General features: G+C 17.0%; 2 protein-coding genes across 2 annotated transcripts, besides 37 other annotated features; both read left to right on the forward strand. All coding sequences in view use genetic code 6, as the record gives it.

Annotated features, from left to right (window-relative positions):
• Window positions 1-101: 101 nt before the first annotated feature.
• Window positions 102-155: a microsatellite.
• A 931-nt stretch (window positions 156-1,086) lies between these two features.
• Window positions 1,087-1,135: a microsatellite.
• A 128-nt stretch (window positions 1,136-1,263) lies between these two features.
• Window positions 1,264-1,317: a microsatellite.
• Window positions 1,271-1,330: a microsatellite.
• Window positions 1,283-1,372: a microsatellite.
• Window positions 1,284-1,359: a microsatellite.
• Window positions 1,290-1,365: a microsatellite.
• Window positions 1,373-2,421: 1,049 nt separating the features above from the next.
• Window positions 2,422-2,629: a microsatellite.
• Window positions 2,423-2,621: a microsatellite.
• Window positions 2,424-2,621: a microsatellite.
• Window positions 2,424-2,629: a microsatellite.
• Window positions 2,514-2,620: a microsatellite.
• A 48-nt stretch (window positions 2,630-2,677) lies between the features above and the next one.
• Window positions 2,678-2,719: a microsatellite.
• A 314-nt stretch (window positions 2,720-3,033) lies between these two features.
• Window positions 3,034-3,059: a microsatellite.
• Window positions 3,060-3,246: 187 nt separating this feature from the next.
• Window positions 3,247-3,275: a microsatellite.
• A 123-nt stretch (window positions 3,276-3,398) lies between these two features.
• Window positions 3,399-3,473: a microsatellite.
• Window positions 3,474-5,389: 1,916 nt separating this feature from the next.
• Window positions 5,390-5,442: a microsatellite.
• A 149-nt stretch (window positions 5,443-5,591) lies between these two features.
• Window positions 5,592-5,632: a microsatellite.
• Window positions 5,603-5,677: a microsatellite.
• Window positions 5,623-5,677: a microsatellite.
• Window positions 5,678-6,228: 551 nt separating this feature from the next.
• Window positions 6,229-6,294: a microsatellite.
• Window positions 6,251-6,306: a microsatellite.
• Window positions 6,307-6,953: 647 nt separating this feature from the next.
• On the forward strand, window positions 6,954-8,897 carry IMG5_007370 (hypothetical protein; the record flags this gene model as incomplete). The annotated part of the gene is made up of 3 exons (XM_004039815.1): window positions 6,954-7,161; window positions 7,302-7,476; window positions 7,733-8,897. The coding sequence occupies 3 exons, from the start codon at window positions 6,954-6,956 to the stop codon at window positions 8,109-8,111; spliced, it is 762 nt and encodes a 253-aa protein (XP_004039863.1). The 3' UTR covers window positions 8,112-8,897.
• Window positions 7,177-7,256: a microsatellite.
• Window positions 7,177-7,270: a microsatellite.
• Window positions 7,602-7,662: a microsatellite.
• A 772-nt stretch (window positions 8,898-9,669) lies between the features above and the next one.
• Window positions 9,670-9,705: a microsatellite.
• A 154-nt stretch (window positions 9,706-9,859) lies between these two features.
• Window positions 9,860-9,962: a microsatellite.
• Window positions 9,963-11,093: 1,131 nt separating this feature from the next.
• On the forward strand, window positions 11,094-13,875 carry IMG5_007380 (PH domain protein; the record flags this gene model as incomplete). The annotated part of the gene is made up of 7 exons (XM_004039816.1): window positions 11,094-11,546; window positions 11,918-12,419; window positions 12,510-12,854; window positions 12,895-13,005; window positions 13,106-13,284; window positions 13,337-13,576; window positions 13,675-13,875. Coding segments are annotated over 7 exons (2,031 nt in total), but the record flags the coding sequence as incomplete, so codon positions are not given.
• Window positions 11,133-11,177: a microsatellite.
• Window positions 11,402-11,457: a microsatellite.
• Window positions 11,539-11,615: a microsatellite.
• Window positions 11,548-11,618: a microsatellite.
• Window positions 12,421-12,480: a microsatellite.
• Window positions 13,014-13,086: a microsatellite.
• Window positions 13,590-13,653: a microsatellite.
• A 571-nt stretch (window positions 13,876-14,446) lies between the features above and the next one.
• Window positions 14,447-14,501: a microsatellite.
• Window positions 14,452-14,514: a microsatellite.
• Window positions 14,462-14,544: a microsatellite.
• Window positions 14,545-14,616: the final 72 nt, after the last annotated feature.

Below are 14,616 nucleotides of genomic sequence, written 5' to 3' on the forward strand. Positions count from 1 at the left end.
TTATTAGTTAAATCAATTAAATAAATATCTAATTATGACTCTAATAGACCAATTTTATTACCTAATGTAAATAATATAGGATCTAGCAATAAATGGTGGAAATATATAAGTATATACATATATATATATATATATATTATATATATATATATATAAGCATATTTTCATATATTTATATATATATTTAGTTTTTAAAGTTATTAAATAAATTAAACCTAATTCTTAAAATTTCGGTTTTTTTAGATTTGTTAGTGCTTTAAAATATATGAATATTTATTAAAAAATGAAACTTCAAATATAATTAAATAATCGGGAAATTACTTATTTTAAAGATTTTGAATAAGATTTTCCAGTGTAATAGCTTTTAGTTTTAAGATCATTAGCTCTAAATACACTTTTGAAATAATAAAAATTAGTTTTAGAAGGGTAAGATGAGAGCCTAAAATGGTTTTAGGACTTTGGAAGTAATTTTTAGAAGAAAAAAATACTTAATATGAACTTTTAATATTAAAATAGTGAATCTTTTGAGAATAATTCTAATGAATAGAATAATAAAAGCTAAATATAATGCAATTTATCAATAAAAACATTCCAGATTTTAGTTAAATAAAATAAACTTATATAAGATATATAAAATCTACATAAATAAACTACTATATTTAAAGACTCGTTAGAAAATAAACCAGAATTATAAAAAAAAGTACTTTCTCATATTAAATAAAACTTCATCAAAGAATTATAAGTAACTAAAAATAAAAAAGCTTAAAAAAATAATAAAAATTAAACATTTTCAAAATTATTATGGAATTTTCAAAATATAAATAATAATAAAAAGTAAAAAATTATTATATATATTTTTGTAAAAAATAAATATATATAATGATATATATATATAAATATTTATTAATATTTATATATAATTATGTTTATTTTTTTTATTTTAAATATAAGATTGTTTTTCTCTTTTAATATATATGGAATATTATTATTAATAAGTTCTGAATTCAAACATGAAAATATTATTTAATCAAATATTTAAAAAATAGAGTGTATAGATATTTATTAATATAATAAAAATAAAAACTAAAATAAAATTCTAGAAATAAAAGAGGAAATATAATTTATATATAAAAGAAAAATATTAAAACTAGAAAAAAATGCTATTTAAAAAAAAACTGAAAATCAAATTATACACCATAATATAGATATTAATTTAAATATAATAGATATATATTTATAAAATCCTTTTATTGAAAGCTTTAGTATAAAAATATAAATATAAATATATATATATATATATATATGTATATATATATATTTTTATATATATTATTTTTATATTTATGTTTTTATATATTTATATTTGTATTTAGATTAGCTAATTTAACTTGTTTTTTTTGAATAAAAAATCTGTTATAGAAAATAAAATAAAGATATTTATTTTTTTGAAAATTTTCTTTAATAAAAAGATAAATTAAATTATTTTACCAATTTATCTATAAGTTTAGATAAGGGTAATATATATTTTCCTACCTCTTATTAAGTACAGTCTGATATATTAGTGTTTTAAATAAAGAATTTGAATGTATTTAAACGTGAACATGAGACATAAATAAAACTTCATGAACAATAAGATATTTTTTAGTCGTAAGAAGATTTTTTTTAACCTGTTTTAATATCTGTAGCGTCTTTAAAGTTACTAGTAGTGAGTGATTATGAATGGGAAAACAAAGAGAACGTTTTTTTGATAAACTAGGAGGTAATTGAGGGTAAATAGAAGTAAAAAAAAGATTAAAAAAAGGAAAGCAAAACTTCTGAAAAAATCCTTGAAACTCCGCCTTTAAAAATCAGATTAGAATTTACATACAAATATATAGAAATTGGATAAAAAAAATACTTAGAAAAATATTAAAAAGAAATATCATTTAAAAAAATAATTACTCCATGTTAATATAAATATTTTTTAGAACTTCCTTTTTTCATATTAAATATTACTGTAAAATAATTATAAATAATGCATTATTTATGTAAAATTTGGAGCTTTTCACTCAAAAAAAAGGCTTTTTTTTAAGAAGAAGAGGAAAATAAGTCTAAAATATATATATAATATGAAAATAGTATTAAAAAGCATCTATAGGAGCATGTTTTTGATTAATTTGAAGTTCTTTTTTAAGGTATTTAGGTTAATTTTGATCTTTTTTTATCATAAAAAAATACAATTCATTAAAAGTAAATTTTTCAATTCTCCCTTTGTTAAATTTAACTAATTTTAAAAAATAAATACTTCGAAACATCTTATTAATTTAAAGTCTTTTAGTGTATTATTTAAACACGAAATTGTTTTCAGTTTAATATTCTAGATTTTCTAAAGGAAAAATGTTCGAAAAAACTTGCGAAAAGTGACTTGTAAATTGTTTTATTAAATGAAAAAAATAATTAAAAAAATGATGAAAAAAATGATATACAAAATAATGAAAAAAACGATAAAAAAAAAGATGAAAAAAAGGAAGAAAAAAAAGAAGAAAAAAAAGATTAAAAAAAAGATTAAAAAGATTAAAAAATAAATGAAAAAAAAGATGAAGAAAAAGAAGAAAAAAATTATGAAAAAAATGATGAAAAAAGAGAAGAATATTGCAATTTTTGTGGAAAAGACTTTATTTTAGCTCATTTTTTAAAAAATAAAAATAATTTATAATAATAATAATTTTAAAATGAATAAGAAACAATTCAAAATTTATTAGATTCTGAAAATTCTATATTTTAAGATTAAGAAAATCCTGATATTTTAATATAAATAACTATATATGATGACGAAGAATATAAAAATGCATTCTTAGATTAAATAGAAAGTGTCTAAATTAAAATTTATCTATAAAATTTAATACTTAATATAGAACCAAAAAGTATGGAATTTTTAAAAACTATTTTAGAAGTTTAAAATTGTTATGTTACTTAAAGAATAGCAGATTTTAAAGAATTTATGTAATTAAAAGGATTTTGTCCTAATTTAAATATAGAAGATTAAGTATAAAGATATATATATATATATATATATATATTTAATAATAATAATTTATATTTAATTATATTAGTTAAATGTTTACTCAAAAGATGATAAAAAATATAATATTTAAGCTTTTTTTTTATCTGTTTCATGTCTTTTATTTCATAACATTTAATAAAATAGAAAAGAACTTTTTCTTTTAAATATCTAAGATATAAAAATGTGTATAAAAGTAATAAAATTATATATATATATATATATATATATATATTTTAATAATAAAAGAATAAAACTGATACTATTTATCTAATGATAATTGGAGAGGATTTAAGTTTTTTCGATATTTCATAAAATACAGGAATTCATAGAAAGTAAATAAAAATACTAATATTATTATATATATAAATATTAAAATAAATATTTATATATATATATAATTATATATATATATATATATATATATATATATGTAATTAATTTAATACTTGTATATTATTTTTTAATAGATTAATTGGAAATAATGAAAACAACTTAAATTAACTATCTCTAGAATTTTAAATATCAAATAAATTAGATAATATATAATTATTTGATTAATATTTAGGTATTATAGTTAATTTATAATTTAATATGTTCATATATATATATATAGGTATAAAACTTACAAATGGAAACCTTATATATTTATAAAGAAATATAAGTGAAATTTAAGTATATATAAGAAATTACCTATTAAAGAGTTTAGAAACAAAAATAAACGAAGAATTTAAGCTTTATTTAAAAAAAAGAAGTCATTTTTATATCCGAAAAATTCACGATCTTGATTTTTAATAGCACTTCCCTTTAAAAAAAAATTCAATTGAAAATCCTAATAACCTATAAAATTAATAATAAAACTCCAAATTTTTAATAGAAATTGCCTTAATAAGTTCTTCTATAGCACTCTATAGAAATTCTTTATCTAAAGATGCTTTATTTCTTACTTTTTATAAATTAGGGTACTGGTTTACAGGTATATGGGGCTAAGAAATACTTAAGGGAGGGTTAATAGATACAGGAAAACACTATTATGAGTAAATATAAGAAAAAAACGCTTTTGTAAATGAGTCTTTTACTTCAGAGAGTGAAAATGGGAAAAAAAAAGATGAAATATAGAAGATTTATATATGGGAAATGCAAGGTTTTTCATCCCAAAAACAAGAAAAAAAGAGTCTTTTTTTATAATCAAATGAGAATATTCCCATTAAAATTTTTATTAATCTTAAAGATGACTTTTTTGAATAATATACTGATATTTAATAAAATAAAGAGGAATTACCAATGAAAATAAAAGTAATAATATAAGAAATTTCACTTTTTATATACGATTTCGAATATTTAATTTTAATTAAAATCTTTTAAGAAAATCTTATTGAAAATCCAAGAAATATCTTCCATAATATATAAAAATCTCCCTTATAATAAAATAATGTATGTATATATATATATATATATATATTATTTACATTATATATTAATATTAGATTTGGTAATTTTTAGATATAGAAGCCTTTTAAATCAATTTAAGGTGTTTTTAAGGATAAAGAGATACTCTTTTGGCATATTTAGTTGATAAATTTGATTATATATATAAAGATGAATACTTATAGACTGAATAAACCCTTCCTTAGTTATTTAAGACTACCAGAACTATTCGTAGTGATTAATCACCGTATCAAAAATATGAAAAAAGAAAGAATTTTTTCCAAAAACAGTCTGAAGAATATGACGAAAATAATAATAATAATTTTCAGAAATTCTAAGTAAACAAAAAATTCGATAAATTTATTGAATAAATGAATAATAAAGGATTCCATATAAATCCATTTATTAGTTAAAATCCTTCCAGTTTATGCGAAATAAAAATATAAGGACTTATATATCATTTTTATATGAAAGAAAATGGCGGAAAATTAATGAAAATGTGGGTAAATAAAATAGATATAGATGATTTTAGGCTAAATTCTTAATTATGTAATTAAAAAATACTATTTGATGTCAGTGAGTATTAAATATATGATAAAAAATAGACTTTTGAGTAAAAGAAAGAAGAAAATATATCAATTCCTAGTTAAGATTTAAATATAAAAGAAGATTTCGATGGAGATAATTTCAATGCGTTTTCAGAAAACTATAAATATTCAAATAATATAATTCTAGACAATTCAAGTTAGGATAATATATTATTTAAAAAAGAAGAAAATATTAATTAAAAAGAAAATAATAAAAGTAATAGTTTCTTAAAAAAATAATAAATTATGTAAAAAGTAAATGCTTTTTCTGTAAAAAAAGAAAAAAAAAAACTAAATAAATTTCAGAAAAAATGAATTTATATACAAATTTAAGTATATAATATAAATATATAAATATATATATATATATATATATATATATAATATTTTTGTTTTCTAAATTATCTATTAAAATAGAATCTGAAAACGAATAACTACTAATATAAATTATAAATAGTGATTTATCAAATGATTAGAAATAATAAATATAAACAAATTTCGTAATTAATAATATATAGGAATGTCAAAGTAAAAAAATATATAAAATATATATTTGTATATATATAATAATATATTTTAATAATTTTTATATATTTTATTCACTTTTAATATTATTTTAATAGAAAAAAATATAAAAGATACAAGTAATGAATTTTTATATTAATTTGATTATATGGATAACTAATTTAATATATTTCGAGAATATTAAATGTATTAAATTCCAAATCAAAATAACGAAAAAGTTGACTTTAAACTTGCTTTTATATCTGATAATTAAGGCGAAAAACTTATTAAAATTCATCTTTTTAATAAAAACATTATATGTATTTCTGATTATATTAATGAATTAATTTAATATTTTAAAACACCATTTAATGGTTCCGATGATATTTTAAATAAATAATTTTTCAGAACACCATAATTTAATAATTACTTACCTATGATTTTAAATATATAAGTAAAAACAATTTCAATATAAAAATATATAAATGTATATGCATATCTATATATAAATTTAATATAAATATATTAGATTTAAGATTTATGGACAATATTACTTTAAGATTTTAAAGATTAAAATCAATTATGCTTAGCTGTAAATTTAGATGTTTCTTTATTATAAGAATGGATTGGAGATTCTTTTTATGGGCCAGGAAGCGTTAAAATGGTATTTATAATATATATATATATATATATATATATATAATATATACATATTCAAATATATATATATATATAAAGGATTTAAATGTTATTTTAAATAAAGCTTAAATGTGTAAAGCTAACCATTTATATATGAAATAATATTATTAATAACAAAATGAATAAAAATAGAATATATAATTTATTTAATAATTATTAAAAAAATAAGAAAAAGAGAATTAATCTGTATATTTAGATAAATCTAGTGAATAATAAATTTCATAATCTAATATTTAAAATGATAATGTTTAATATGTAAGATAAATAAATATTTAAAAAGAAATCGATTAAATGGAATTCAAATAAAATTTAATAAATCCTTTTTAAATATTATTCAAAAAAATATATGTAGTAGAAAAAAAATATGAACCAAATGATATCAAATAATCATACTAAAACATTCAACTAGAAATACTAAATGATAAAAACCTTAATAAATTCAGAAATATTATTCTGAATGTAAGTTTTCTAAAATAAATAGTCAATATAATAAAAAATATACTAAAAAAATCAACATTTAGTTTTATTAGAAAAAATTCAATATATAAACAAATATCACAAGAACAATAAAACAATGATTTATAAACTTTCCCATTTATAATTTAAAAATATGACGTAAAATATATATATATATATAAAAGTAATAAAAAATATTATATAAATAAAGACTTAAAGACTTACATAAGAATAAATATATGAAAAACTTTAATAACAAAAAGAATAATGTGTAAGCACTTTCCGCATAAAATCTAAAAAATTAAAAATAGAAATAATAAAAAATAATTATGGACATTAAATGTGCAAAATAATTATATAAAATCTAGTTTTTAAATAAATTTAAAAATAAAAAAATTCTATTCTTGGTTTAAAATTAAGATTAAAGGTTAAGTATTTTAATAAAAGGTAAAATAATATACGTATATATAAATATATATATATATATATATATATATATATATATATTTATATATATTATATTTATATCTATATATATATATTTTTATTATTATATTTTTAAATTTTTATTTAATTTTTTATATAAGAAAATCATTTTATGAACTTTTTATAGAGCCTTGGACTTTTTAAATAAAAAAAAAAGAAACCTGTCAAGAAGATGGCCATATAGAATAAAATCTAGAAATAAGAAATTTCTAAAAAAATGAAAAAGAATAAGAAATATCTGACTTTGACGTAATTTTATAATTAATAAATTTATATGTGAAATATTTTTTAATTTTACAAACAAATTTTATAAAAAAAGAAATAATTATTAATTAAAATCATATTTAATATTTAAATTAATACTAAATAAATTTAATAAATTTAAAATAAAAATAAATAACTATATATATATATATATATATATATATATATATATATATATATATATTTATATATATATATTTGCATATATTATTTATAAAAAATATATATATTTAATTATATTTATCATTTTATTTTTATATTTTTAAAGAATTCATTAAATATAAACTTAAGTACCTCATTTATAGAAACAGCATATGAAGCATTTAATATATACACAGAGAAATACAAAAGTAAAGAAGATCCTTATAAAATTCAAAATAATACTGGATATGGTCTAATATATACATTAAAAGAAGATGAAAATAAACTTCCTATATAAGATTTATTATAATAATTTATAAAAAGAGGTAAAGAGAAATCTATATGTCCTCCAGAAATTGAGAAAAGGAATAAACAAAATAAATGTTTTTGCATAAATTTTAATATATTAAAAGAATAAAAATATCTTTAAATTAAAAAACTTGAATAAGAGCATTATACTTCAATTGCAAAAGACTTAAATAATTAAATTCATTTTTAATATTTGAAGTCTTCTAAAACTAAATAAAACACAGAATAATCTCTCAATTTCTCATAAGACTACGATTATAGCTTTTAATCTCTTTTTTCTAAAGAAAAATCCTTTTCCTAAAATCCCTCCTAAAAATATCCAAAAAAAAGCTAAAAAATCATAATTTCGAACCTCTCCGAATACCGCGCAATCAAAAATATTTCACTAGACTCTGTGGGTAAATATTTCTTATAATTAGAGAAGCTTTCTGATGATAACCTAAAAAAAAACGAGGAGAATATAGACTAAAAGATGCAAATTTAACAGTAAAAAAAATACTTATATCCTTCCTTTTAGGAATACTTAGCCATAGATATTCGCATAGACCAATCTGATGGGTCAAAGATAATTAATTTAAGTTCCACTATATCCTTTATAAACAATCTAGACTGTAAAATCAAACTTCCATTATTAAATTCTGCAGAAATAATGAAATAAAGTGTTCAAAATTTGACGAAAAACCGTTTTGATTTACAGAAATTTTTAATATAAAATCCGTAAGAAATTTCTTCAAAAATAAAGCATTTTTTCATTAGCAAAAACAATTCTTTTGAAATACCTCTTTTTTATTTACAAAACAAATCCCTAATATCATTCTCTTTCCCAAAATAAAATGAAAAAAATGAATATTTTTACGATTTAGAGACTTTAATTAGAAAAAAAGACTACTAAAATGACTATTTTATAGATAAAAATGGAAAGAAATATATAAATAAATAAGATTTTTTAATATAAACTGGATAAAATATGAATTTCCTATTAAAAATAGCCAAAATTAAATAATTTACGACTTCTTTATTTGAGAAAGATAAATAAATATTATTTGAGACTTAAATTAAGATTATTCCTATATTAAAAATAGTCAATTGTACTATTAAAAACCTTAGTATTTAATTAAAAAACACATTAAAATATATAGACAAAAATAATTTAAATAATAATATAGAAAATTCATAAAAAAACATTTTTAAAATAAACAATTTAAATTCATTTAATGAAAAAATATAAAAATACAATCAAAAAGTATAATAAAATGATGATTAAATATAACAATATGATTAAAAAATACATAGGCTTTTTACAAATAATGAAAAAAACATATATTAAAATACATAAAACATATAAAAATATGACGAAAAAATATAAAGCTTTTTAGAAAATAAAAATTAATTAAATAGTAATATATAAAAAACACCCAAAAGAGTTCATTTTAAAAGCAGATTAGATTTTTTGCGAATATTCCTTTTTTTCAGTCGAAAATAACCTATCATTTTTAATTAAATTCGAAGAATCTAAAGATTATTCAATATAAATACCTTTATTTTTAAAAAAATAGAAAAAAATATATACACTAGAATTATCTTATTTATAACATTTTAAAAACCTCCCGAAAACATTTAAACATACTCTACATATAGAAATCATCCGAAAATCAAAAAACTCTCGTGAAATTCATCTATATTTCCCTTTTGTCCTTTATAATAAAACCTCCCTACCCTTAGTTTTTAAAAAAGAGGGTTATCTAATACCTATAGAAGATAAAATCTAAGACAAAATATAAGATAAAATATCAATTTATACCCCCTAAAAAAATTCTAATAATCTCCAAATATATATAGCAAACTAATAATAAGATTAAGAATAATAATATATAAAATCTGAATAAATAAAGCTTTCTTAAAAAAACGATAAATGTATACTTATTTAAAAAGGAAAAAAGTAAAAATATATATATAAATATAAATATATAAAATATTATAAAAAAATTATATATATATATATATATATATATATATATATATATATATATATATATATATATATATATTTAATTTAAAGATATATGAAATGAATATAAGTATAATATAAGGCACAGGTAAATTCTATCATACCAACATAATATAGATTTCACCTAAATATATGCTTTTTAATTAAACTTAATATGAAATTGGAGTTTTATTATTTTCCGATTCTTAAAAAAAATTTAATCAGGAAAAAAACATAATTCACTTATTTCCTTTATAAACCTAACAATTATATTGGTTTTAGAAAAATAATATTCAAAAGGATTAATCACTTCGCATCTAAATAATCAACTCAAAAAAAGACAAAAGTGAAAAAAGTTCAATTTAGGACGATGAAAAAATAGCCGAAACCTCCAAAATATTCCACTCTAACATCTTTAAAATAAACGAGGTGGGTGAATTTACAATTAAAGTACCTTTTTATTCGAAAAAAAGTAATTAAAAATACTACAAATACATTACAGTCCACGTTAGTTTAGAAAAACTGGCTATATATGTGAAATTTTATGAAAAAAAGACTCCTCCATATATAATATATAATAAAACAAAATATGATATATATATATAACAATATATACCAGAGAATAAAAACAGAATATTATAATGTTGTAAAAAAAACACTTAAAAATACTAAACTTAGAAAAAAATACTTAAATAAAACTAAAGAATTAGGTTTACATGGGATTTTTGGGTAATTTAAACTGAAAAAATGATACAAATAGAAATCGAAAAAATCAAAAAAGTCTATAATTTAGATAAACCTTAAGAAAATCTCCCTTTAATTCTCGAATATGGGTAATAATACAATTAAATCAGAAATAATGAAAACCAATCACTTTATAAAAAAGGATTAATTTAAGTTTGTGATAATTTTAGAGATTCATTTGTCACTTTTATGTGTGTCTTGAACATCTTTAAGTAAAAAATTAGACTTTATAATAGCTCTAATGTTAAGGTATATAGTCTAAGCCTTCTAGGAGCCAAATTGGAGTAAGAAAGATAAGGATTTATACTAGTTAATGATAAAAAGAAGAAGTTTTTCTTTAAAAATGATGGTAATTAAGAAGAATTATAGGAATGGTTTAATTGTATTTAATAATCAATTTAAATAAATAATAATTAATAAAAGATAGACTTTAAAATAGAGCCATAAAATGGTACAATGGTATAAAAATATATAAAAATAAAAGTATATTTTTAATTTAAAGGAAATAACATTTTTCATATAAAAAAATAACGAATAAACCGAGTATGAAAATAAACCAAAATTACAAAAGAATTTCTTTTTTAAATTAAATATAAACAATATAATAGGAATAAGTATAATAGATGACTATAATCTTGAGCTTTTTTCCCTGACTTTAAAAAACGTTTAATTTTTATAATCTCAGGAAGATTTTATTGAAAAAGATCATGAGGAGACTAAATAGTCTTTTTAAAAATAAAATAATAGTTTTACTATATAAAATGAATAAAAAAAAACATAATATGAAATAACTAAATAAACATAAAATAAATTCATGTAATTTAGTATAGATAATATCTTTATAAATAATTCGATTATAGACGCTTAATTTCCCGTAATATTTGCATCCGATAAAATAAAAGTATAAATATAAATATAAATATAAATATAAATATATATATATATATATATATATATATATATAAATATATATTTATTATTTTTTTATATGTATATCTATTTTTTTTAAGAAAGGAAATAAACCTTCGCCATTCTTTTTCTTTCAAATAAATTGGAAAAATATAAAAAGTTATTATTAAACGAAAAAAAAAATGAATATGAGTTTAAAAATAATGATATATAAGAAAAAAATAGTATTGTCTTAAAAAAACATAAACCACTTATTTATAAAAAAAAATATCAAGTAATAATGTCTTGTCTAAATAAAAAACTATTATTACATAATAATATGAATAAATACGTAAAAACATAACAACAAATTCATTATATTAGTCTAAATATATATAAATAAACTAATAAATACCTCAAAATATAAGGTAAATCTAAAAACTCGATACAATAAATCTCGAAACTAATAATATAAGCTAATAAGAACTAGATTGCGAATCTCTTCATTTACAAAATTACTACGATAACTTTTAAAACGAAGAAACAAATTGGATAAACTATGTTTAGATATTTCTAGACCATTTTGAGTTAAGATTAGACAATTAAGTAATGTCTTCTTTGAATCAATTAAGGAAATAAATAAATAAAATACTTTAATCTAATTCAAAATACACTAAAAAATAGGCAAATTCAATTTTTGATTAATTCAAATAATTATAAAATTATGATTATCAATTAAACAAAGATAACAAAACAGAAAAAGCAATATATATTAAATAACTAAATATATAGCCAATTAATTTTTGTTTTACAATCAAATTAGATTCACAAATCTCAAATAATTAAGAGTTCTCATTTTCTCCTTTATCTTTTTTATCAGAATTCGGTATAATATATATATAAAAATATAAATATAAATATACATATATATATATATATATATATATTTTAAATTTATTTATTTATTTTTATATAGGTCTCTAATTAATTTCTATTGATCAGGCTAATATTAATTTAAATGCATTAGAATAATAGCATTTATTTGATACTATATCATCTATTAAACTTAGATTTAAAAAACACTATGGTAATTAATTTATTATAGAACTTTGCAAGATATTTGGTTATATAGATGTTATAGGTAATCCTGTAAAACTTGTAAATGAAATTACTTAAAGTATGTCTAAAATGTTCTATGATCCTATAAAAGCACTCGCAAAAGGAAGTGGTAAATAAGCTTTTGAACATTTTGCAACTGGAGCTGCTTTTTTAGTTTACAATTCAATATCTCATATTTATGATATCGCAAAGAAAATTTCTGGTAAATAAATACTAAAATATATTTATAAATTTATATATAGGATTATTTATGAAAATTCTTGCCAGAATGACTTTTCATAAGTAATATTTACAAGAAAGGTGTATAAGATTAAATAGATAAATAAAAAGTTTTGATGTTGGATTAGTAGTGGGTAAATTAATATATATATGTATATATATATTTATATATATATATATATATATATATATATATATATATATATTTATTATATCAATATATTTCTTATTTAGGTTTTAAAAATTTCATAAGCATTTTATAAGAAACAATATTTGGTATTGTTTTAAGACCTATAGAAGAATGCTAATAAAATAGATTTTTTGGAATATTTATAGGAGCTTATTAAGCTATAGTCAGTATTTTTATTAAGCCTACTGTAGGAATATATGATTTTATAATTAGTATTTGTGATGTAAAATATTATATATATTTTTATATATAAACATATATATATATTAATAAAGGGAATTAAAAATTCTGCAATATATGAAGAAAAAATCATGGAAAACAGAAGTAGGCCACCAAGGATATTTTATAATAAAATTTAAAAATTTAGATATAAATTAGATAATGGAAAAGATATATTAAGACGACTTAAAGCATTTCCTAAATAATATGAAAATATTATCTATTATGATGAAATTCAATTAAAAGATTGCATAAAGGAAATAATATTAACAAATATTAGATTAGTATATGTTACTGTAAAATATAAACATATATATATATATATATATATATATATATATATATATATATAAATTTATATATATATATATATTCATTTTTATTATATTTTTAGAAAAATTCCTTACTAAATTATTAGAAAATAATGCTTCATAAAATAAAAAAAATCGAATACAATAAATATAGGAATTAATTCATATTTTATTATGATGTTCCTGTTAAAACTTTCTGTTTAAGAAAAGTGAGTTATGATAAATTATAGTATTCTAATATGAATAAAGCTAAAAAGTTATTTTCTTTTTTAGAAAATCATTTTATTAATTCTCGTATTTTAATTGAAATAACAAACAATTGAAATATATTTTTTTATTTATTTTTTTAAAAAAAGAAAAAAGAAAAAATTATAAATATATAAAAAATTTTCGTTTTAAAATAAAAATAAAATACAAATGGAATAATTAAAAGAATTTTCTTTTTAAATTATAAATAAGGAATAATATTCTGTAAAAAATTCTTAAATATAATCAAATAATGATTCATTTTAAAATTTTTCTTTTTTAAATCTTTCTAATTATTAATCAAAATAAGCATAAACTAATAACAATATTAATTAAAAAAATTAAATATAAATACATCAAGCATTAAAAATGCAAACATACCTAAATTTGCTTAAATATCTGTTAATATTAGGAATAAATTTGAAACATAACTTTAATAACTTATTTCTTAATAAAAAAATTATAAGGAAGAAACAGAGAGTAATGATTCAATATAAGATTATATTTTAATTAAAAATAAATAAGAATTTAAAATTACAAATGATTAATTATTAATATAAAATAAATAAAAAGAAGATTAAATTTAAAATATAAATAAAGAGCTATTATTATTATAATAATAAGAAAATATATAATAATAATAAGATATTATATTAAAATAATATTAATAATAAGAATATTAAATTCAAATTGATAATATATAATAAAAGTAAAAAAAATAAGAGATTTAATTAGGACATTTATTAGAATAATAATAAGAAAATATATTATAAGAAAGT

The sequence above is a fragment of the Ichthyophthirius multifiliis genome (assembly GCF_000220395.1).
Source record: "Ichthyophthirius multifiliis unplaced genomic scaffold scaff_1120509249481, whole genome shotgun sequence".
NCBI lineage: Eukaryota > Ciliophora > Oligohymenophorea > Hymenostomatida > Ichthyophthirius > Ichthyophthirius multifiliis.